The 22,200-nt window shown below is 55.0% G+C and overlaps 1 protein-coding gene across 3 annotated transcripts in view; it reads left to right on the forward strand.

Moving 5' to 3' along the window:
* Positions 1–22,200, forward strand: part of Gse1 (Gse1 coiled-coil protein) — a 340,277-nt gene that overhangs the window by 124,330 nt on the left and 193,747 nt on the right. For all 3 annotated transcript variants that reach the window (XM_036187548.1, XM_036187549.1, XM_036187551.1), the window contains exon 2: positions 1,372–1,561. In XM_036187548.1, coding sequence (XP_036043441.1) covers positions 1,372–1,561 — 190 coding nt within the window. The remainder of the gene's footprint in view (positions 1–1,371; positions 1,562–22,200) is intronic.

A 22,200-nucleotide genomic window follows, 5' to 3' on the forward strand; every position in this document is an offset into this window, starting at 1 on the left:
CTGGGCCTGGCTCCCTGTGGCCCAAATTGTCTACCAGAGACTGAGCTGGCCCCAGCTGCCCATCTAGACCTGGGAATCTCCCTGGCCTGGGCTGACCCTGCTTGTGAACTCAGTCTCCTTTTCTGAGGTCCGTTTTTGAAACCTCAGTTTCCCCAGCCTTGGAAAAGGGGGTGGGACAACTAGAATAGTCAAGGTCATGGGCAGTGTGTGTGGTAGGGAGGGGGTTAGAAGGGAGATGGCCAGGTTCTGTGGTATGGGGGTTGGGAGCATTTCTATCTGGGGGTGAGAAGGTTCTTGAGATGGATATGGTGATGTGAGATGATACTGTGGTAACTGGTGAGTTCTGTGTTGGGTACATATGTCACAACTTAAATACATACAGAAGAGGGTTGGCGAGATGGTTCAGTGGAGAAAGATGCTCGCTGGCAAGCCCGATGACCTGAGCTTGATCCCTGGTATCCACGTGGTGGAGACAACTGACTGCCATATATTGTGCTCTGATTTTTGAGCCTAACTCAAGCAATTTGGGTGTCTTGGTGGGGCCAGATGCCTGAGTGCAGATGGGTATCTCCAGAGAGACCTGAGTGCAGATGGGTGGCCTGGCAGTAGCTGTGCCCAGTAGGGTGGAGTAAGATGTGTCAATTCCACAGAGGGGTAGGGTGTCCGGTTCCCAAGGGTGCCTACCATTCAGGTGTTCCCTTGACTACCCTGATGCAGGGACCTAGAAATATATAGAACCATTGTGTCAGCCGGGCAAACTCATGATGTGAAGAGGAAGAAACCAAGCAGTAGCTCCCCTGTTTCCTGAAAGGCTCCAAGGATGGTGTCCATGAGTTCCTGAGCCCTCTCCACTCACTCCCTCTGTGCAGTGGGGAACCTCACCCATGCCCGAAAGACAGTCACAATAGAACCTTGAATGGATGCTGTCTGGTCTCAAGGAGACTGGTCCCCAGAGGACTTGGAGAAGTGACATCCTCACTAATCTGTGGGGTGCAGCTGCCTGGCCACCCTAGTTTCCCAGGCTGAACACCAGGGTCCTGTGGGGCGCTGCACAATGGCATAGAGATGTTCCCCAGGGACAGCCTGCATAAGGCTGGACCATGGCGCATTTCCCCACAGCTCTCTCTTAGACACTCACCAGGGTGCCTGCCAAAAGCTAGGGGCTTCTTTATTAGGCTATCAAGAGATGGACACAGAATGCTCCAGTGTCCAGCATCAGCCTGTGGTCCGTGGCTGGACACTGAGAGTACACACTGTCTAAAGCCAGCTCACCTGGACTGCTGACCACAGAGATCAGGCCACAGTGAGGAAGGAAAGATAGCCCAAGACCCTTCTCTTTCCTGGCTCATCTGTCCCCTTCTTTCCTTACAGGTCACCTCTGCCCCTCTGGAGGCACCTGCCACTGTCCATGCTCCTGTACCAGAGCCTGAGCTACAGCTGGTGCCCCCCACAGACAGTCTATCCAGGGGCACCAGGACCACCCAGGAGCTGCGGCCAGGGTCAAGCCAGCAGAGCAGCCGAGACAGCTGGGATGGAGATGGAGTAGACCTCACAGCCACAGGTAGAGTTGTGTTTTATGTCTCTCTATGTAGACTGGGCCTGAGCCAGCCTGTGGGCTGTAGCTCTGGAGGCTGAGTTGAGACACTGAGTTCCGAGGTGGTTCCACCTTACGTACTTGGCACTCTAGGGTTCGAGTCCACTCACTGGGATTTGGAATTTTCACTCTCTGCTCTGTGATGAACTTATCTATGCACTGACTGGTCATTTGTGCCTGTAAATGCCGTCACAGCAAACAGGAGCCTGCAGGTTGTTTCTGGGTAAGGTGGATATGAGTATCATCTGTCCTAGGCACCTGTGAAGGCTTCCCAAGTGCTGGGCCAGCAGGCATGAGAATGTCCATGTCAGGGCTTCCCAGCCTGATGCCCCCATACTCCTCTGTTGTTCAGTGGCTTTTGGGAGAGCTGTGGCTAGGGTGGCTCTCCCAACCCCATCGTCCTCTTGTGGGCTCCTAGGGCCCTTACTGTAGGTCCTAAGGGCACAGTGGACATTTGTGTCCTTGTAACCTCTAGACCATGCAGCATTCCCTGGATCAGGCTGTAGTAGAGAGGACCTGTGGGAACCTGATCCATGCTGTTCCCGGGGAGGAGTGGAGACTCCTTGCCACCAAGCAGGTAGATACCTGCAGCATGGCTTGCTAGAAAATAGTAGGAACTGGGGCTGGGGAAGGTGACAGGCAGGCCAGAGATTTCGTGGCACATTTGTTTGGACCACCACAGGCCCAGGCTTTGATCTGGAGTACTCACCTTGCAGTTCGCCCTGTACCGACCTCCTTTCCTCTGTGAGATAGACTCAGTTCACAGATGGACCCAACAAACCAAATGCTTATGCCTTGGGGGCCTGAGGGGCTTCAGACACTGGCAGGTGTGGACAAGGTGGCCACACAGCAAAGGAAGAGGGCTGCGAGGCAGATGCTGCCAGAGACTGGCATCCTCTTACCCCTGTATACACATACTCCTCCATCATGCTCAGGGCCTTGCATCTGAGGGATGGCATGGAGATAGGTGGGCCCGGCTTCCACAGAAGGTATGGCGTCTGGCACCATGGGAAAGGTTTGTTGTGTGTGAGGCCCGGCACTTATCAGTACAGTTGGCTTCCTCGGGTTAATAGGCAGAAGGCCATGCTTGTGTGGACAGCACCTCCCTTCGCTCCCCGGGGCTGCCCTGTGGAAGGCAGGAAGCTTGGGTTTGGCATGAGCCCTCCGAGGTTCAGGACATGCCCTTCTGGATTGAGTCTTGGAAGCTCACTTGTGTCTGCATGTCTTACCCAGCCCTCCAGGCAAAGTCTACCTGAGATGTGTCTGCCGAGCCCAACAATGTTCCCGGTGACTCCACATTCCCCAGGGCAGGCCAGCTGTAGGAGAGCTGGCCACTGTGTGGGGAGAGGTACACCTGCTTTGGGCTGAGGGACCTTCGGCAAATTCTGTCTCCCAAACTGAATCTGTGAGAGATGCCTGGTGGCTGGTGGTCTCTGAGCTCTGTGACACCTTGGCAGGCAGAGGCATGTGTGTGTGTGTGTGTGTGTGTGTGTGTGTGTGTGTGTGTGTGTGTGTCACACGTGCGCATGCCGTTTCACATCAGCAGAACAGTGTGCAGTGGGCTCAGAGAGGCTGAGGCACTCACCCCTGTCACACAGCAGTGGTTGGGTACTGTGGTTTGAACCCTGGGTCTCTGGCTCCTACAACCTGCTTTACTGAAGCCCAGCAGTGTTAGCACTGACCCAGAAAGTTCCAGGTCACAAGTTTTAGAGGTGACATTTCCAGTATGGAGCCCTGTTTGGAGCCTTTGGGATAGGCCTTGTCACATCTGCATCCCTGACAGTGACTCCTAGGTGAGGACCCTGAGTCTTCATGGTGGATGAAGGCTACATACACCCTGACTCCCTCTAGAGGCTTCACTGGACATGAGAGGGTGGGAGCAAGAGGTGTCTGTTCACACTGGGGTCACAATCAGACTTAGACCTACTCAGGACACATTCTCACATGCACATGCCCATCTTATGTGCATACACACACGCGCGCGCGCATGTGCGCGTGCACACACAAATACACACACACACCTGCGTGTTTCTCTTCTTTCTAGGGTTTAACACCAAGGAAGCACCCCTGGGGCCCGGTGGGATGGCTTCAGCCAGTTCTGAATTGCACAGTCCTCTCTGAAGGTGGTTTAGTCATGGCAGGAAGGGGATATATACTGCTTGGCTGGGCTGGAAACGCCTCAGCCAACCATTTCTCAGCTCTGCTTCCCTGCAAGCATACTATATATAAAAGTTGAAGAAAGGCCTGGACTAGGCCAGGGCCCCCAAGAATTCCAGTGCCAAGCAATGAGTGTGGAGCCATTGGGTTTTACCTACCAATGAATTCCAGAATTCATCAGATTTGGTGTCACTTAGGGAACAGGGCCACTTCTGTGTTAGGGGTGGAATTGCCCATGGCGAAACTAAGCCTTTGTGCGGGCAACATCAGTTTACAGGCACTGCATTAGAAGAGTCACCAGCTGGTTGTAGGCACAGTTCTAGGCCATGGGGTAAAGGACTGGCATTTGCCAGGCCCTTTGGGCCCACTTCTCCATCCTTTGAGGACTATGGTGATCCAAGCCATGGTTCCTCTGGCAAACAAAGCCTGATGGAACCTTGGACTGGTGGCCAGTCCCTTGGTGAGGAGAAGGATGTCGTTTGGAGTCTTGGGTGGGCAATGTGAGGGCACTTGGCTCTGTCAACAGCCTTGAGCCTCCAGTCAAACCAAGAGCCATTTTAATGTGCATATGACATGGAAACTGGTAAAGTGGAGGTGGGCTCTCAAAGCAGTTGTCCTGTGCCGAGCACAGGCTCCTTGGGATGGAAGTGAAGCACAGGAAGGAGATGGCATTGGTGTCCAGGTTTCCAAACCTTAGCCTTATGTTGTGAATTTCAGGACCTCCCAAAGCCTCAGCTGCTCCAACTGCAGAATGGGCACTGTGACAATGAGGCCATCTAACTGAGGCCATGTCGGGGTCATGACATAAACGCTAAGACGCACTGATAGCTGCAGGCCAAGGTTGTGTAGGTTACACACTCTACAACGGGAGTGTGTGTCATTCATGTCTCTAAATGTGCTTTCTGCATGGCCTTGGGGGAGCCATCTGCCCTGTTAGATGGATGGTGGCCTTGCATGTCCTTTCTGGGTTGTGTAGCAGTTTCTCATGTGACAAGTAAGGTTATCAGCAGAGAGAGTAGACGCTGCAGTGCCCACTGGTGAGCTGAGCTGTGTGTGCCAAAAGCCATGCCCAGCCACTCTGGCCCCAGCCCTTTTCCACAGGCACCTTCACCCGTGGTCAGACCAGACACATGTGTCCACTGGGCTGAGACCCACCTGAGAGGACTAGGGCTTACCTGTATGCATATGGCTGCCAGGGTTTGTGGCCTCATCCCCGCCGTCTCCAGATGCCGGTGTCTACACACTGCAGTGGCTGGCTGTGGACCCCGCATTCACACCTGCATACATCTGCAGAAGCCCGGCCACCGCACCCCAGATTACCCATGAGTACCATCTGTCCTGTGTGGGTCACTTTTCTTGTTGCTGTGATCGAACACCTGGCCAAAGCAGCTTAGGAGACAAGGGTTGTTTGGCTTAGGGTTTCAGGCTGCAGTTTACCATGGTGGGGAAGTCACGGTGGGAGGCACTTCAGGCAACCGGGTCACATACTCCCTCACTGACATGCCAGAGGTGTGTCTAGGAGGTGATTCTGCATCCAGTCAAGCTGACAGTCAGTGTTAACCATCTCATGACCTGCTCTTGGAAAGGAAAGGGGCTCCCCTCTGGATGATCAGTGATGGAGGATGCTATATAGAGCTACAACACCGTCCCCTTGCTCTGTAGCCATTGTTGCTTGAAGACCTTCTTGCTCTTGTATGCTATCTCCTGGTCCGTCCCACACAGTGACTCAGGTAGAGAGGTCAGCTTCCTATGGCTGCTGTGATAAATCTTGAGCTGGACCTCTCTCTCTCTCTCTCTCTCTCTCTCTCTCTCTCTCTCTCACACACACACACACACACACACACACACACACACACACACACACCTGTGATCCCCACACTAGGGAGGCTGAGGTAGGAACATCACCAGTTTCACACTACCCTGCCCTACATAGTCTCCAAAGTATCATCCAGGCCTCATTGAGTGAGTCTAGGTTGGGCAGGGCCAGTTTCTGAGAGGCGACAAGGAAAGCCTTGTCCCTCTTCAGCATCCCTTGGCTGTCTTCAAGGCCAGCAATGCAGAACAACCACCGCCATGGCCCTTGCTGACCCTCTCCTACCTGACTCATCTCCCAGAATCCCCCTGTGGCTGTCCCAGGACAACCTCATTGCTAATCTGTGTCCAGGTCAGCTGCTCAGGAGCCACGTGCTGCAGCCTGCACCCAGAGGGCTCCAAGCTCAGGACTGGAAAACCTTTGGAATTTGTCATTCCACTGAACATGATACCATGTGAAAATCACTGGGTTGTTCAGGGCAGGAGCTGATAGATAGGACGAGGAGTACTCCACTGTGGAGCTCCTGCTTGGGGCCCATAAGTCCCTGTGTGTGTGGCTTTGCCTTCATTCCTGAGGCCTGTGTGCTCCTTCCCCAGCAGACCCAGCCAGTAGGCCCTTACCACCTCAGCTATGATATAATACTGTTGATGGTGTCTGAGGAGAAGAGGGGCTGGGGCAGAGCTTTGTCCCTCCATCTCTGTACCAGCTGGCCACTCTCCTGGGCAGTGTATCTCAGGCACTGGAGCCTTGAGCCTATGTCCTACCCAGGCTCCTAAGGCCCCATTTCCTGGTTTGGAGGCTACCCCTGGGGCTCCCACTGTCCTTAGGCTCTGAGCTGCTCTGCAACAGGGAATGAGATCTGGCCTTGCTGTACTTTGTAGCCAGCACCTGGCCTCTGGGGGGGATACCTCTTACCTGGCCTCTGGGGGGGATACCTCTTACCTGGTCTCTGGGGGGGATACCTCTTACCTGGTCTCAGGGGGATACCTCTTACCTGGCCTCTGAGGGGGGGACACCCCTTGTCAGGCTTCTGTGGGAGCACTCCTCACCTGGCCCCTCCATACCCTCCAGGTGCTGGCTGGAGTTTGAAGTTCCTCAAGGCATCTGCCTGTTCCTGCCACCTGTCCTTCTGCCTTCCAATCTCACGCCTTCGTCCCAGAGCCCTCTGGGAATAGCACCATGCCAGGCCCAGCACCTTGTGCCATCTGCCTGCCTCAGTCTGGCTCTATACCTTCTTTGTCCCTGAGGGGTGGGGGTGGCCCTGGGTCCCAACTCTGAGGTTCAGGGTCTCCTCCTAAGAACACTGGTTCTGAGAAGCAGGTTCCCTGGGCTGAGCTGCAGCCCCGGGGAGGGTTTCTGGGTGCTGGGGCCACATCTAGTAGACGTGGCTGTGGGGTCATAAGGTGCTAGAAGTAGACATTCACAGGTGGGGATGGCTGCTCCAACTGCCGTCCCCACCCCACCCCCTTCCTAGCTGTGTGCTGTGCAGTTGGACATGGCGTCCTGACATGCACAGATCTGAGTCATCTGTGTTCTGAGTGTGAGGCCTGGCTCTGCGCCTCCTGAGCTTCTGGTAGAAGCCGAATGTCATCCCGTGCTTTGGCGGAACAGGGATGGTGACCTGTCTGTCTTAGGTAGGATTTCTATCCCTCAGATAAGACTGGCCCAAAGCAGCTTGAGCAGGAGGGGGTTTGTTTGGCTCACATACCCCAGGACCAGTCCTGTGAAGGAAGCCAAGGCAGGGACCTGGAGGCGGGAAGTGAAGGAGAAGCCCTGGAGGAACTGTTCCCTGGCTTTCTCAGTCTGCTTTCTTCTGCAACCCAGAGCCACCTGCCTAGGGTGGCGCCACCTGCAGCGGCCTGGACCCCTTCCACATCAATCAGCAATCAAGAAAATGCTCTACAGACTCGCCCACAGACAATCTGATGGAGGCCTTTCCCTCAGTTCAGGCTCCTCTTCCCAGATAACTGTAGCTTGTGTCGAGTTGACAAAAAAAAAAAAAAAAAAGGTTTTAACCAGCACCCTGACCATTACCAGAGCCAGCTGTGTCTAATGTGCAGTGTGACACCAGCACACGGGACCAGGGCGCTGGCTTGTTACTCCCAGCACCCCTGCCTCTTCCTCTTTGTCAGGAAAGTGGGATTCTGGCCGCGGCTGCTCCTGTCACTAGGAAGGCAGGGAGGGTACTCAGCTGGCTGAGTGCCCCCAGCAGCATGGTGAGAGCTGAGCCTGGTGGCACCAGGCACAGGAAGGTTTTGCCTATGGCTGGTGAGCTGCAGCTGCTCCCGCGGGTGCAGAACGGGATGCAGCTCCCAGCCCGTCGCTCCCTTACACTTCTCTGCCGCAGGACCCCCAGGGCTCCTATCGCACACCACACTGACATCCCCTCCCTTAAATGCCGCCAGCAGAGCTGGGATCCAGCGTCTGGCTCTCACTAGCAATGATTTTTATCTTCTTGGGAACATCTCATAATGCTGGAAGCATGGCTTGCAAGTCAGGGCAGGAAGTCTAGAAGCCTCTAAAGGCACCGCCGGGGAAGGGAGGCCTTTTACCCAGAGAGAGAAGGCCCTGGATCCTCTCAACACAGTGGGGCTCACAGGGTATAGGCAGAGACTGGCAGACCCTCCCTCCCTCCTTGGGGTGTTCCCTGAGGACTTTGGGAAACACTGGCCGCTTGTCAGTGTCCTTAGCACCAATGTCTGATGCCCCTCCCCTGTTCTCCCTTCCTCTTCTTAAAAATGGTCTTGTTTTGTTGAGTTGTGGTCTCATGCTTTAGTCCAAGCTGGTCTTGAACTCATGGTTTTTGCTGCGGCAGTCTCCTCGTGCTGAGATGGCACGTCTGTGTCCTCATTCCCGGTGGATCTGCCTTCCTTTTGTGACGGCTCCTACCCATTGGGATCCTCTGTCTTTATTCCACTGCCTCGGCTGCTGTGTGGCTGTGTGTGCCTGCCTGCTACCAGTTTCAAATTTCAGGAAACAAACAGGAACGGGGATTTAGTGTGGGTAGCTGGAAATGGTAACCCAAGTGCTGGCTCAGACCCAGTGACTTCCTGATAGCTTGTGATCAGTGCACCTCTGCACCTGGTGTGCCGTGGCCCAGAGGCAACACTTGCTATCAACTGGAACTTCTGCCACAAAAGGTAAGGGATAGATATTTTCCGTGGGAAAGATAGAGTGAGAGCTCAGTTGTCATGACGACCTGAGTTCTGCCCCCAGCACTCATGTAAAAGCTGGGTGTGTTGGTTCACGCATGCGATCCCAAAATCGGGGAGAGGGAGACCCAAGGATCCCTGGACTTGCTGGCTCCCAGCCTAGCTCCGTTGAGTTTCAGATCAATAAGAGGCTTTTTCTGAAAAAATAAGATGAGAGTGACTGGTGGAGACATCTGACATCAGTGTCTGACCTGCAAGTGTGCACACATGTGCACCTGCCCCTGTGTATACACACAAGCACGCAAACACACACAAAGACCATGAGTGGAGCCACTGAAGTGACTTTTGTGGGCCCTATGGGTGAGATGTCATGGGGCTGTCACACACCCTAAGGAGACAGTGCTGTACCAGCCTGGCCCACCCTTCTGAGGGCCACATATATGTGACACTTTCCCTGTGCCCCCAGGGGCTTCATCCCATCGGCTTTTAGTGACTGCTGATGGAAATACAGCCACAATCCTCAGCTTCTTTCCCATCTGGGGATGTTATTCCCTTCTGTTTGTGTGACTCTTAACCCCACACTGCTGTGTGTGTGTGTGTGTGTGTGTGTGTGTGTGTGTTCATGTTTGTGAGCACCTACTGTGTGCCACAGATTTTTAAAAATCATTTATTTATTTTTATTTCATGTACATTTGTGCTTTGCCTGCACGCATGTGTGTGTGAAGGTATTGGATCCCCTGGCACTGGGGTTATAGACAGATGTGAGTTGCCATGTGGGTGCTGGGAATTGAACCTGGGTCCTCTGGAAGAACAACCACTGCTCTCAACCACTGAGCCATCTCACAGAGATCCGCCTGGCTCTGCCTCCCGAGTGCTGGGATTAAAGGCGTGTGCCTCCACTGCCCTTCTCCACTGAGCCATCTCTCCAGCCCCCATGCCACAAATTCTTTTGACCCAGAAGTGCACAAAACAGACTCATGGCCCAGCACTCAAGGACTCCAGAACTTCTGTTGGGTGTGAAGGAGGCAAGTCCTGTGGCTGGCATAGACAGGGGCCATGCTAAAAGAATGCCTCATGGTATCCCAGGCAAGGAGGAGAGGTTCAAAGGTCCAAGGCATGTGGCCTCCAGGAAGCAGGGACCATGGTTCCCTGTGCCTGACACAGCACAAGGGGAGGGGACCCACAGGCTTTTACTGGGTGAATGGGAGCTGGAGTCTGTGTGGCAGTGGAAGGAGGAAGTGGGGTCTGGTGAGCCTAGCTGTGTGCATCCAAGTGGCTCCTTAGGCCACTCCAGGTCCTTCCTTCTCTTCAGCACCTGGCTGGCCAGTTAGTCAGCATGTGTGTTTTGTGCAGCAGCTCTGAGGGTTGAGTGAATGCTTCACACACCCCTGGTGAGGTAGCCATAAGAGAAGCAGCAGAGATGGCCTAGAGTTTAAGGGCACTGGCTGCTCTTGCAGAGGATCCAGGGTTCAATTCCCAGCACTCACGGTAGATAGTGCACAATCTCATGTAGCTCCAGTTTCCGGGCCTTCAGAAGGACTTCACAAAGATGGTCCATTTACGCATAAGAAATAAAAATAAACAAATCTGGGGTTGGGGATTTAGCTCAGTGGTAGAGCGCTTGCCTAGCAAGCACAAGGCCCTGGGTTCGATCCTCAGCTAAAAAAAAAATCAACAGTAAACAGAGGACCCAGCAATCGACCATACCTCAGCCAAGGGCACCTGAAGGTCACCACTGAGCTTGTTTCCAGGATGTGGTAGACTCCAAGTTCCTCCAAACACTTGTAGAGGAGTATTTATGGAGTGATAGCTATGTACCACGTGAGTCTGGGAACGACGTTCTTCCTGCCACGCCACTTTCCTGTGGTTGCTGTCACATGTCACCTGGAACTTAGTGACTCCAAACAATGCTTCTTCCCTTTAGGCTAGAGGTCAGAGGTCTCAGCTAGGTTTCAGGTTAAGGCCTCACAGGCTGTTTCCTCCTACATGTTCCATGGTAAGATCTGCTTCCCTCCTGCCCCAGCTTCTGGAAGCCTCAGAGGTCCTTGGCTTGTGGCCCCTTCCTGACATCTCTCCACCCTCTCCCCCTGCACACTCCCTACTGTAGTAACTCTGAGCCTCCACGAGACCCACCTGGCTAATCTGGACACTCCTTCTACCTAGGGTTTATGTCTCAGCTACAACCACGAGGTCTACTTTGCCCCCTAAGTAGGTGCATTCTGTTCACAGCTTCAGGATGAGGCGGTGTCTTCTAGAGTCTGCTGGCTGGCATTCCATACCCATCACCGTGGCTGGGCTGACTTTGTCTTTGGCCCCCAGGTGTGCAGGGTTCCTGGTGTCAGTGAAAGACTGAGTGGGAATGGGCAGAATGGACTAGACATGTGTCTGTTCAGGCAGTTGCAGGACAGTGGGGTCACTCCAGAACTCAGAGGTGGTGGACCTACCTTGTGAGCTGCTGCTGTGAGGATGGCCTGCATTTAGACCCCTCAGTTGCCACTATCCAGGCCACTTTGCTGAGCAGGTGGGGCAGAGGATGAATCCTTGCCCATCCCGGGCAGAAGCTGTGGGTGCAGTTTGTCTCTGGCCCAGGAGGGGGCGCAATGGAGTACAGCCAGCCACCAAAGCCGCCCAGCTTTGGAGTGGGTGGAGGTTAGGCCCAAGAACCAGGTTCTGCCACTCTCCTCACAGATCACCCTCTCTCTGCATGGTTTTTTGAGCCCAGTCTGTACTACAGAGCAGATGAGCACTGGTCCCCACCTTCAGCCAGGTTCAGCTCCCTTTTCCCCAAATGTACTGAGATGGACTCCAAGAAGGAGCAGGCCACAGAGAAAGAAGCACTGTGTGGCTGGAGGGCTCTAGGGAGAGAGGTGCTCAGAATGGGGCCCCGTCAGCTGAGTAGGGCAGAAAGGAGGTTCTTCTGGGAAAGACCCAAGACCCTAGACGCAGAAATGCTGGAGCCTCCTGTCCTTCCTCCCTCCCGGTGGACTGTGTCCCCTCGTCATCCATGGGCATCTACACTCCTCCCCAGCAGAGGGTATGCACTAGGCCCTGTAGCCTGCAGCCTGCCTCAGCCCCCTGGAGCGCCCCTCAGAGCCCACCACCACTCACCCAGTCTTCTGTTCCATGGAGCCACCTCTCCAGTATGCCTTTCTCTTCTGAGCCTTCTCCCCGTCCCATGCATTTATGCACACACAGGACACACATTCCTGAAACCCTGTCCCCGAACTTGTTTCTTTGACCCTTGACCTTTATCTTGACCTCCCGTGGTACCGGTGCTGAATTGTTATGTGACTCAGAGCTGTCCAGGTGACCCCTCTGGGTCTTCTCTGCTCTCTAGGTCATAGCCTTCCTCTTCTGCATAGTAAATGTCTTGATCAGCCGAATCACGGCAGGAGGACCACCACAGCTAGACAATGAGGACTGTCGGGAAATGGCCGCCACCACCAGGGGCCCGGCTCCCGCGTGTAGCCACAGTGGCTGTGCCAGGTGGGATGCTGGGGAGCAGGAGGAGGCCCGCTGGCTCTGTTGGGCAGAAGCTTGCACCCAGCTCCGAGTGTGGACTTAGCTCTTAAAGGACCTCAAGGAGAGTGGGGCAGGAGAATGGAGAAGTATAGAGGAGGGAGCCCTCCCCCTGGCCCACCCGTGCCTCACATGACCGAGGCCACTGCTGCCCCACACACAGCCAGACCAGGCCACAGGATAGACCAGTCACTTCTTATTGACCAGAGGAGCTCAGGAGGAGCCTTCATCTACCACAGTGAGTCTCAGGGAAAGCCTGCACCAGCCTGGAGGAGGGAGTGTGGGTCTTGGGACTGGTGCCCAGACATTGAGGCCTGCAGACGGATGTGGGGTGACAGAGGGCCAAGCTCTGACTCAGCAGTGGCAATGTCCTGGCTCAGGGAAACCGAGGTGCACGTGGGATATGAATGCTGGCCCAAGAGACAGGGCTTTGGGGGCCCATAGCCGGCCTAGCAAACTCTGAGGGGTGTGGTGGGGCATTGAGCTGACCTTCCTACAACTCGCCTGGAGGCATGCGACGCCTTGCCCTGTGCACCCATAGCTGTGGAACACAGGCTGACCCAGAGCTGACCCTGGCACCAAGCCTGCCCTCAGGCCTGCCTGTGTGCTCCCAGCTCAAGAGGCCACTGAGCCCCACGTTCTCTGAGGGTGCCTATGAGCCTGGGGCAGAGCTGGATGAAAAACCAAGGCTGACTCATCTTCCAGGCCACTTGCTGTTCTAGAAGCAGAAGGGCCAAGAGTGGAGCCGTATGGACAGTGTGTGTGTCGGGGGGTGGGGGTTGTATACAGCACCCCTGGAGGGTCAGAGGCATGCTCAGGGCCCAGGTGTCTGGCGCAGGTGACTCTGAGGTCCTGGTATTCCTGGTCCCATGTCAGGTACAAGGGGCTTTCCCCACTTCCTTCATCACAGTGAGTTTCACAGACAGCAGCAGTGATGGCTGTGTGGGACCCAGGCTGCCATGGGTCCTGGTTCTGACCCTTTCTTCCCTGGTGTGGAGTACAGTTTGGGACACTTTCTACCTGTCTTGCAGGGTTGTTGAGGCAGTGAGTGACCCATCTCTGAAAGTATTCAAGGAGATTGAGTCCCACTGGGGTGTCTATAGGGATGGGGTGTGTGTCAGCAATGGTGGCAATGTTTGCTGGCTCCAGGGGCAGTTCCAGGCAGTTCTATGTTCTTGTAGTTCAGGCACGTGGTCATCTGGGGCACTGGGACTTGGACGGAGCCTGTGGTACTGACTGTTTCTTTGTGCAGCGGCCCTTTGCCTGCCCTGTCCTTGGCCCTGTCCTCCCACCTGAGCTAACTAGCTGGTCACTGGCCCTGTCCCCAGCCTCTAGGTGGCCACTGCTTGTGTGGTCCCGGATCGCCTCAGAAGAAAGGTACTGAGCTCTGGTCTCGGGTGGGCAAAGGGTGGCCTCTCCCCAGCTCCTCCTGGGCCCTTGGGTGGTTGCCGTGCCCAGACTCCTGCACCCCCTGGAGTCCCATGTTTCCCTCAGCTGTGTGCCTGACTTCCTTGGCCTGAGCTGGGCACACTGAGGATATTAGTGAGAACTGTGGACAAACTACAACCCATGTCAGCAGGGTGGTTCTGTGAGTGTATCACCTGTGTACCCTGATAGCTGAGGGGCTGATGGACAATGGCTTTGCCAGGAAGGACAGAAGAGATCCATTAAGCTTATCTTCTTGATGATAGTGGCACCTCGCTTTCCCTGGTGGGGCCCAGACCATGAAGGCTCCATTCCCCACCAGTGCATCAGATTCTGGTTGCTACTGGCCTAGGTGTAAGTCCTGGGTTTCCCACATAGAGCTGTGTGACTTGGGCGGTCCTCCTGGCCTTTCTGGGCTTCTTCCTGTGCTAGCAGAGTTGGCAGTGCCCCTGCTGTGTTGTGGGTGGATGGGGCTGGTGAAACCCCTGATGGGCTCAGGCCTGTCACTTTCCAGCTTCTTGAATTGTCCTTGTATTGTCCTTACCCATTGTCTCTTGAGTACAGGGGTCACCTCCTAAACCCCTCCCTGTCCCTCTGATTTTGTCTGACCTTTCACAGGTGAGGGAAAACAGAGGGACAGCACTGTCCTTGGGAGAAGGACACTTCTGAGCCTCACCTGGCAGAGAGCCAGTGGGGGGGGGGGGGACCTGGCTCTTTGGTGTAACACCAGCCCTGCCCCCATCCCAGTCTCATGGGCCTGCATGGGCCTTGCAGGACCAAGCATTGAGTGTGCTGGTGTTTGGCTGGGTCTTGATAGAAGGGACTAGCCAGCTTCAGACATTGGAGCCTCTTGTCCCAGCACTCCAAAGACAGACCAGGATAGCAGATTGTCACATAGATCCCCCCTCCCCACTCACCAGAGGCAGCGCTAGCCCAGTTCTTCTGTCCCCTTCCGAGCATAGCCTGAGGAGGGAAATGGCATTTATCAGAAACCTCTTGGGGTGGCTCGTGGTGCCTCGGTTCCATCATGAACCCCCCTGGATAGAGGCAGGAATAGAGGCTCCTTAAAAGGATATAACCTGAGTTTTCCTTGGGAACCAGCCCCCCACCATGGTGGCCTCCTCTAGGCCCTCAAATTTCTTCTATGGGCCTTAGCAGCAGTGACCCCGAATCATAGCAAAGTGTACCCCACAACTCCTGATCCACATGCTTTTCCTACAAAGAACAGCCTGAGGCTGTGTTCTCTCTCCTGGGAAACCTTCAGGTATTGACCTGGAGCTACCTCTCAGGACCCCAAGCCATTGAGTTCCTGTTGCCCTGGCCTTCAGCTCCTGTGCTTTCCTTGGGGATGGTCACTACAAGGGCTGAACTGGGAGAGGGTGGAGGCTGAGTATTGCCTCTCATCTCCCTAATGGTAGGTTTGATTACAGACAGAGTCTGTGACTGCGTGGTGCAGGCCACTGTGGGCTGGGGCTCTGGTCCCTGCCTGCCTGCCTGCCAGGCGTGTGGTCCTGGCTGGGGACATAAGAACACAGTTCTGACTCTGTTCTCTGAGCCACGGCAGGCAGGCTGTCACCACAGTGGGCTGGGAGCTGGAGGCAAGCCCAGAAGTAGAGAGAGAGTGCCATGGCCCCTGGCACCCAGCCCTGCCAAGCCACAGGTGCCCCTGCCCTCTGGTGTGGGTGGAGGGCCTGCAGGGCAGAGAGCGGGGGAGGTGGGAGGGGTGAGTGGGAGGGGACAGAACAGCAGGGAAAGCTGAGGACACTCGTCCCAGCGACAGCCTGTGTTGCTGCTGGCTCTGTCTGTATGGTTCTCACTGCTGTGGAGCAGGTTGGGCCCTGCACAACCTCCGTGAAGTGGGGAGCATTCAGTGGAAACCCCATTCTTCTTTTCCAGTTTGATTTTGGGTTCCGGAATTCTAGTCACTCTGATTGTGGAATGTTTGCAGGGGTGGGGTGGGGATGATGTGTGAATGTCTGTGGATCATAGCACACCCCTTTAGGAGCTATACATGATAAGAGGGTTTAGAGGATGGCAGAGGACTAGAGATAGCTGTGTCTGGGTGTCTCATGCAGAGTAGTCAGGCACAGTGCCCACAGTCCTTTGTGGCTCAGGTTAGCCTTATCTCCCCGCTCCTAACAGTGGTTCTTAACCCAGGGGTTCAGGTTTGGGTTTCTGGCTGCTGCAGAGCCCTGAGGAGAGAGATGCCAGTTAAAATTCAAGGCTAGCCCAGCATGGTAGTACAGACCTTTAATTCCAGCATTCAAGAGGCAGAGGTAGGCAAATCTCTGAGAGTTCAAGGCCAGCCTGATTTACAGAGAAAATTACAGGCCAGCCAGAGCTACCTGGTGAGACTGTCTCAAAACAAGATAAGAAATTCCTCTCAACTCTGTGGCCTAGGACAAGTCATATAATCTCCCTGTGCCTCAGTTTCCTTATCTGAAAAGTAGAGGGAGTGATAGAACATGGTGGCAGGCACGTGAGACACTGACGGGCATGTGCATGGGAAGCGGCCGCTGCTTCCTCTCCACTGTGCAGGCCCTGGGGAAGGACTGCAGCTCCGTTCCTTCCTGCAGCACTGGGGAGGCCGCAGATGGCAGAGGCTGGACCCCAGTGCTTTCTTCTCAGATGCCTGGGGCCCCTCCTGGCCCTGCCTAAATCCTGACCAAGAGGGCTTCAAGGAGCTGCCTGTCTTAAGGCCAGGGCTGCCTCCCAGCAGGCAGAGGTTGGTGGGAGGCCCAGGTTCCTCTGGCCACTCTGCTCCTGGCCACATTGCCCCAGCAGGAAGTCTGTCATTCAGCTTTATCTCTGGCCCTTTGCCCACAGCCCAGTCCCCAGGAAGGGTTATCAGCTTGGACATCTGCACCCCAACGGGCCAGGGAACACTGCGGTCAGTCAATCTCCTCAGGAACAGCAGCTGTCTCCTGGTGACAGACTCCTTGTAGTTAGTGCCAGGGACAGGGCAGGGTGGAGAGCTGAGGACTGTGAGGCTTGGGGGCTGGGCTGTCTGGGCCTGCAGAACCAAGGGCCCAGTGTCACTACCTAAGGAACAGGCTGGTGGCTAAAGGGAAGATGTAAAACACAGCCTCTAGTGGGGAAGGGGACTGGAGGAGGGCGTCACATCCTGGGAAGTCCATCACCGGGAGGTCTGCATAGACCAGTCTTCATGCAGCTCACAAGGCCTCCTTGTGACATCCTGTGCCCTGGAGTGGGGGCGACTCTGCAGCAGTGCAGAAACCCTCTGGATACATGGACATCTTGATGTCACCTGCTTGTTAGTTTTCTTTCATGTATATATAATTTTTTATGTATAGGTGTGTTTTGTGTGCATGTATGTCTGTGTACCATGTGTGTGTCTGGTGCTCACAGAGGACAGAAGAGGGCATCCGATCCCCAGGACTGGAAGTGTGAGCCATCATGTGGGTCCCCTGGAAGAACACCCAGTACTCTTAACCACTGAGCCATCTCTTTAGATCTTAATTTTTTTTTTTTTTAAACAGAGGTGAACTCCTCGTGTTTAAATCTGCCACAAAGTGTGGCCATGTACATTATGTTCATAGAGTCGTGCAGCCAATCACCCATTTCCCAAAAGGGACCCTGTCTCATCAGGTGTGACTTTTGCTCCCCAAACTCCCGATGGCCACACATTGACACAGTCCTTCCAACTGACCTGGTGCAGACTTTTGCTACCACAGAGTCGCATAACACTTGAGTTCTTCTAAGTGGACAGTTGCAGGCTCAGCAGCATGTTTCTCCTATGCATGACTGCCACATGCCACCAAGCTCAAGCTGATCCCTGGTTAGTGGCCACAGACTCACCATTTGGCGACCCATCCTCCCTCGGACACCATGTGCTCCTATCTCAGAGCCTGTGTTCAGCCCCTTGGGCCTTTGGGTGAGTCTGCAGGTCATACTCTTTTTTTTTTTTTTTTTAAATTTTGGTTTTTTGAGACAGGGTTTCTCTGTGTAGTTTTGGTGCCTGTCCTGGATCTCACTCTGTAGCCCAGGCTGGCCCCGAACTCAGAGATCAGCCTGGCTCTGCCACCCGGGTGCTGGGATTAAAGGTGTGCGCCACCACCGCCCGGCTGCAAGTCATACTCTTAATGAACAAATTTCACTTAATGATACACATATACCTCTTGCTAAGGACAGATTTAACATTTGTGATATGCATGGGAGGTGGGAACACAGGAAAGGAAGGCTGGGCGGGGGGGGGTGACAGCCGGTGTGTGAATGAGGCCGCCGTGCCATGCTGGCTCTCCTTGGACGACTCGGGAATTGGGAATCAGGTAGGCAGTTTAGGTTGGCCCTTGGGTCAGTATTGATTCTCCAAGACTGAGGGTCAGAGACTGGCTGGGCCCAGAGGCCTCCCATGTAGTACCCCTCCTATGGGGCTGTGGGGCCAAGTGGAGACTAGTGGCCAGGCTGTGAACAACTTCACAGGGAGCTGGGAAACAGGTCCGAGGCCCAGAGGGAGGCTCAGAAGCAGCGATTGATTCTTGGCCTGGCCAGTCTCGGGTCCCCTGCTGTTCTCAGGACCACTGTCTATGCCTCCAGTCCCCCTAAGTGGCTGCAAGTACACTGTCATCCATCATAGGCCCAGACCACAACTCCCTGGGCAGTGTGCTATCTGCTGTCCCCAGACAGACCACAGGGCCTGAGGTGGGCCAAGGCCGCTCACAGCTTATCACTCCTGCCTGGTGCCTGTTCCCGCCACTCTGCACTCCAGCCTTATCTGTGTCCCCAGACCTTCCTTTGCCCACAGCTCTGACTGCCGTGGGGGCAGGGTCAACCCCCAGAGATGTCTGGACCTCAGAAACAGGCCTCAGTTCTCACACAAAGCCCCTCAGATAGAAGCCTGGCTCTGAGCTCTTCTGTCCAAAGGGGACAGAGAGGAACTTCAGGGAGTGGTATTTGGGAAAATCACATTGCTGTGCATGGAAGGAATCCTGGAAAGATAGCCAGCTTCCCTGTAAGAAGCTGGGCCACCCATCTGTGGGTCTGTGGCAGTACCCAGGGAGAAGATGGAGGACACAGAGCAGAGATGGTAAGGGGCAGAGCCAGCCAGGGCCCTTCAGAGGAAGGAAGCACTGTCCTTCCTGGACCATGAAGACCAGATGACCCAGCACTTCCACCTGTGACCATCACCAGGCACACAGAGCCTGAGTGCATGGGAGTATGAGGGTCCTCGCAGCACACAGAGCACACCTCTGCTCAGTGGCCAGAGTACTGTACATATGGCACACAGCAGAACCATGCACAGAGCTCCCAGTACTCACATACATACACAGACACACAGACACACAGACACACAGACACACAGACAGAGTCGTCTCATTCTGAAGTGTACCCATGGCACCCAGCACTCACCACACATAGTAATCTTCAGTCATTACTCATATATGATACTCACAAAAAGACTCATCCTGTACACAGTACTCACGGCTAACACAGAACTGATCACTCATACTGCTTACACCACATAGTGCTGATCGAACATACTGAGTACTGATCAATCACACAGTATTATCACTCCCTCACGTAGTGCTCAGGACTCACACTGATCGGTTCAAACAGTACTTATTGCTCGTACACTAGCACTGATCACTCAGACAGGTAGTACTAATCACTCAGTACAGAGTACTCAACACGCGTTCATGTTCTCTCCCTCCTCTTCTTCCCCGGCCCCACCAAGCCCTGCCTGGTTGAGCAGTAGTCTCTTCAGCCATTGATTTTCTCCCTGGCCATCTGCAGGAGCAGAGCAGATGCTGAGAGAGGACCTTGATGGTCACAGGCCCTGGCAGGACAGAGCTGCCTGCCACCAAAGGGACCCACAGATCAGTGGGTCCTCTGGCCATCCCTGCCTCTGCAGAGTAGGGATCAGAGTAGCTCACTGGCCTCTGGGCTGGCAGTGTGAGCTCCAAAAGGCTGTGCCCTTTGGTAGTGTCCCCTCTGAGTCTAGGTAAGGCCAACTGTCCCCTCTGTCCTTGAAGAGCCTCTATGGCACTGCCATCAGGGTGGCTTCCACTGGCTCTCAGCTGCAGCAGAGCAGGGGGCCATGTCTGTGATGTCACCTCCATCTGGTCCCAAGGACTGTCAGGGGAGTGTGAGGCGGGTCACCGCTTCTATGAAGCCCTTTCTGTGGGGCTGAGGTGAGCACAAGGCTAATGGCTTCCTTCTGCTGTCACTGTGGGTCTGCACTGTGGCTTCAGACCAGTCCCTCACTCCCCCTGGGTTGAACTGGCAGCACTGGTCCTAACACATGACACCCTCTGGCTGTGACGATGTGAGGGGTCTGCTTGTCACTGTGGGAACAGACTTCCTTTTCCATCCCATCCCCGGGTCTCTCTTCCTCTTCTTGTACAAGCCAGGGCCTGTGCCTGTGACAGCACAGCTCCACAGGAGGCCAAGGGTTAGCAGCCAGGTGTGTGGGCCGGGTTTTAGATGCCCAGAGCCTCCCCTTCAGAGGCCTTATGAGAGGGTTCACTAAATCCAGGCCTCCTGTAGCGACAGAACTAGTGGGAGAGCCCAGCACTGGGAACTGGGCTGGCGTGGGTGCTGGGAGGGGTCAGGGCAGGCCTGCCTGACTCTCCTGGCCTGTCCCATGCCATGGAGCTCTCAGGCAGGCACAGGGGAGGCAGGAGGCATGCTGCATAGCAGTGCATGCAGACCTAGCGGGTCAGGGTCCAGGGCATCCCTGCCCTGCCTGCCTGGCCTCAGTGTGGCTGGACACCCATCACTGCTATTTCTCGTAAAGCTTTGCTGGCTCCCTGGCACTTGCCCCAGGCCCTGTGTTCTCCGCCAGCTGGGGACAAGCCTGTTCTCGAGTTGGAAGTCCTTTGTACCGACCTGGACCCAACCACATAGCCCTAGGAGCAGTTGCCAGGCAGGGAGAGCCCAGCAGGTGTGTTTCAGGGTGGCACCTGGGCCTGTGGCAGCTTGTAGGAGGCTAGAGGGAGAAAGGACCTAAACATTGGTGGAGTATATGGCCCACATGCATCTAGGGCCTTGGTCACAGTGCTGGACATGCAGTCTGGGTCCCCAGATGGGCATGGTGTGGCCCTACTGTGGGAGGCATTGTCTGGAGAAGTTAATGCCCAAATGGAGACACCAAGGCAGGGCTGCCATCCTTGACAGATGGCATTTTGGGGTCCCTGGAAGTGAAGCAAGGGGCCAGGTGTAAACTGCAGTGGAGACAGGACCCTGGGCAGGAGAGCAGGGTGGACATCCCCTGTGCCTGCCAGATGCCTGGGCTTCCTCAGGGTCAGTGGCAGCTGATGGATGGTAGTGAGAACCGCCTCTCTGCTCCTGTGAGGCAGGCAGTAATCCATCCTGGGGCCCTTCAGAGGCCTGGATGGTAATGGGGCCATAGATCACTCCCTGCAGAGACAGGGCTGGACAGGGAGGCAGCCATTAGGACTGACCGTGGGTGACCCCAGGCCAGGGTGGCTCCAGCTTTGGGTGGGGCCTGCCTCAGCCCTGAATTTGATGACGGTGCCTTTAGGGGTGTCAGGAGAGAGAGTAAAAGAGGAGTGGGGGAGGGGAGGACCATGTCCCCAAGGACATCACCTAGAGCAGGCGCCAGAGTGCCTGGTGCCAACTGTCTGGGGCTCCCTTTGGTCAAGGCCTCCTCGGTTCAAGGGAAGTGGACTCAGAGGTCATCTACCCCCATCTAAACCAGTGAGACTCAGGTGATTCTGCCCAAAGCCCCTGCCATGTTGGGGCTCAGCCTACAGTTTGGGCCCCTAAGTGTGTGTGCCGCCACCCACCCAAGCAAACAAGCAAGCAAACAAGAAACACAGAGACAGATTCTGAGAAAGCCTGGGACCCAATCTTGCCCGACTGGAATCTGGCCCCACCCTCCTATTTATGATGCAAATGAAGACGTCTTGGGCCCGCCTTCTACTTACTATGCAAATAGGCAAATTAGCGTTGAGACAGGCTCTTTGGCAGGAAGTTGTGAGCGTCCTGGCTGTTGACAGAGCTGCACAGAGGTGCCATTTGTTGTCAGTATTCTCAACACCATCATCTTCATCTTGCTGGCCCAGTCTGGGTTCCAGCCTATCCACTGCCTATATGACCTTGGGAAGCATTTACCCTCTTTGGGCCTTGGTTTTTCTGCCTGTAAAATGGTGACGTGAGGACTAAGTCTCATGAAAAGCCTCAAAGGGAACCTGACACAGAGTGGGCCCTCAGCCTGTCCCTTGGGTGCTGGAAGCAGCTCCTCATGGCCTGTTCCTTCTGGAACTTTCTCCAGTGACACTCCTTAGATGCTAGCCCACGTGGGAGCTACCGTCCCCCAGAAGGTTCTGGTGGCTTGGAACCACACCACCCAGCATCACACTCTGGTTCTTCTAGTGCTAATGCCTCCAAGCATGTGGCTGTATGAGGTGGGAAGGGCGCCATAAAGACATGACACAGTGTCCCTGCCATGGCCTGACAGCTGCTGCCTCGTTCAGTACCTGGATACAGTCTCTAACTGTCTTGGTTACCGTTCTAATTGCTATGATAAATGGCCTGACAAGGGCCAGCAGGATGGC

This window comes from Onychomys torridus, chromosome 5 (genome assembly GCF_903995425.1).
Source record: "Onychomys torridus chromosome 5, mOncTor1.1, whole genome shotgun sequence".
Classification (NCBI taxonomy): Eukaryota; Metazoa; Chordata; class Mammalia; order Rodentia; family Cricetidae; genus Onychomys; species Onychomys torridus.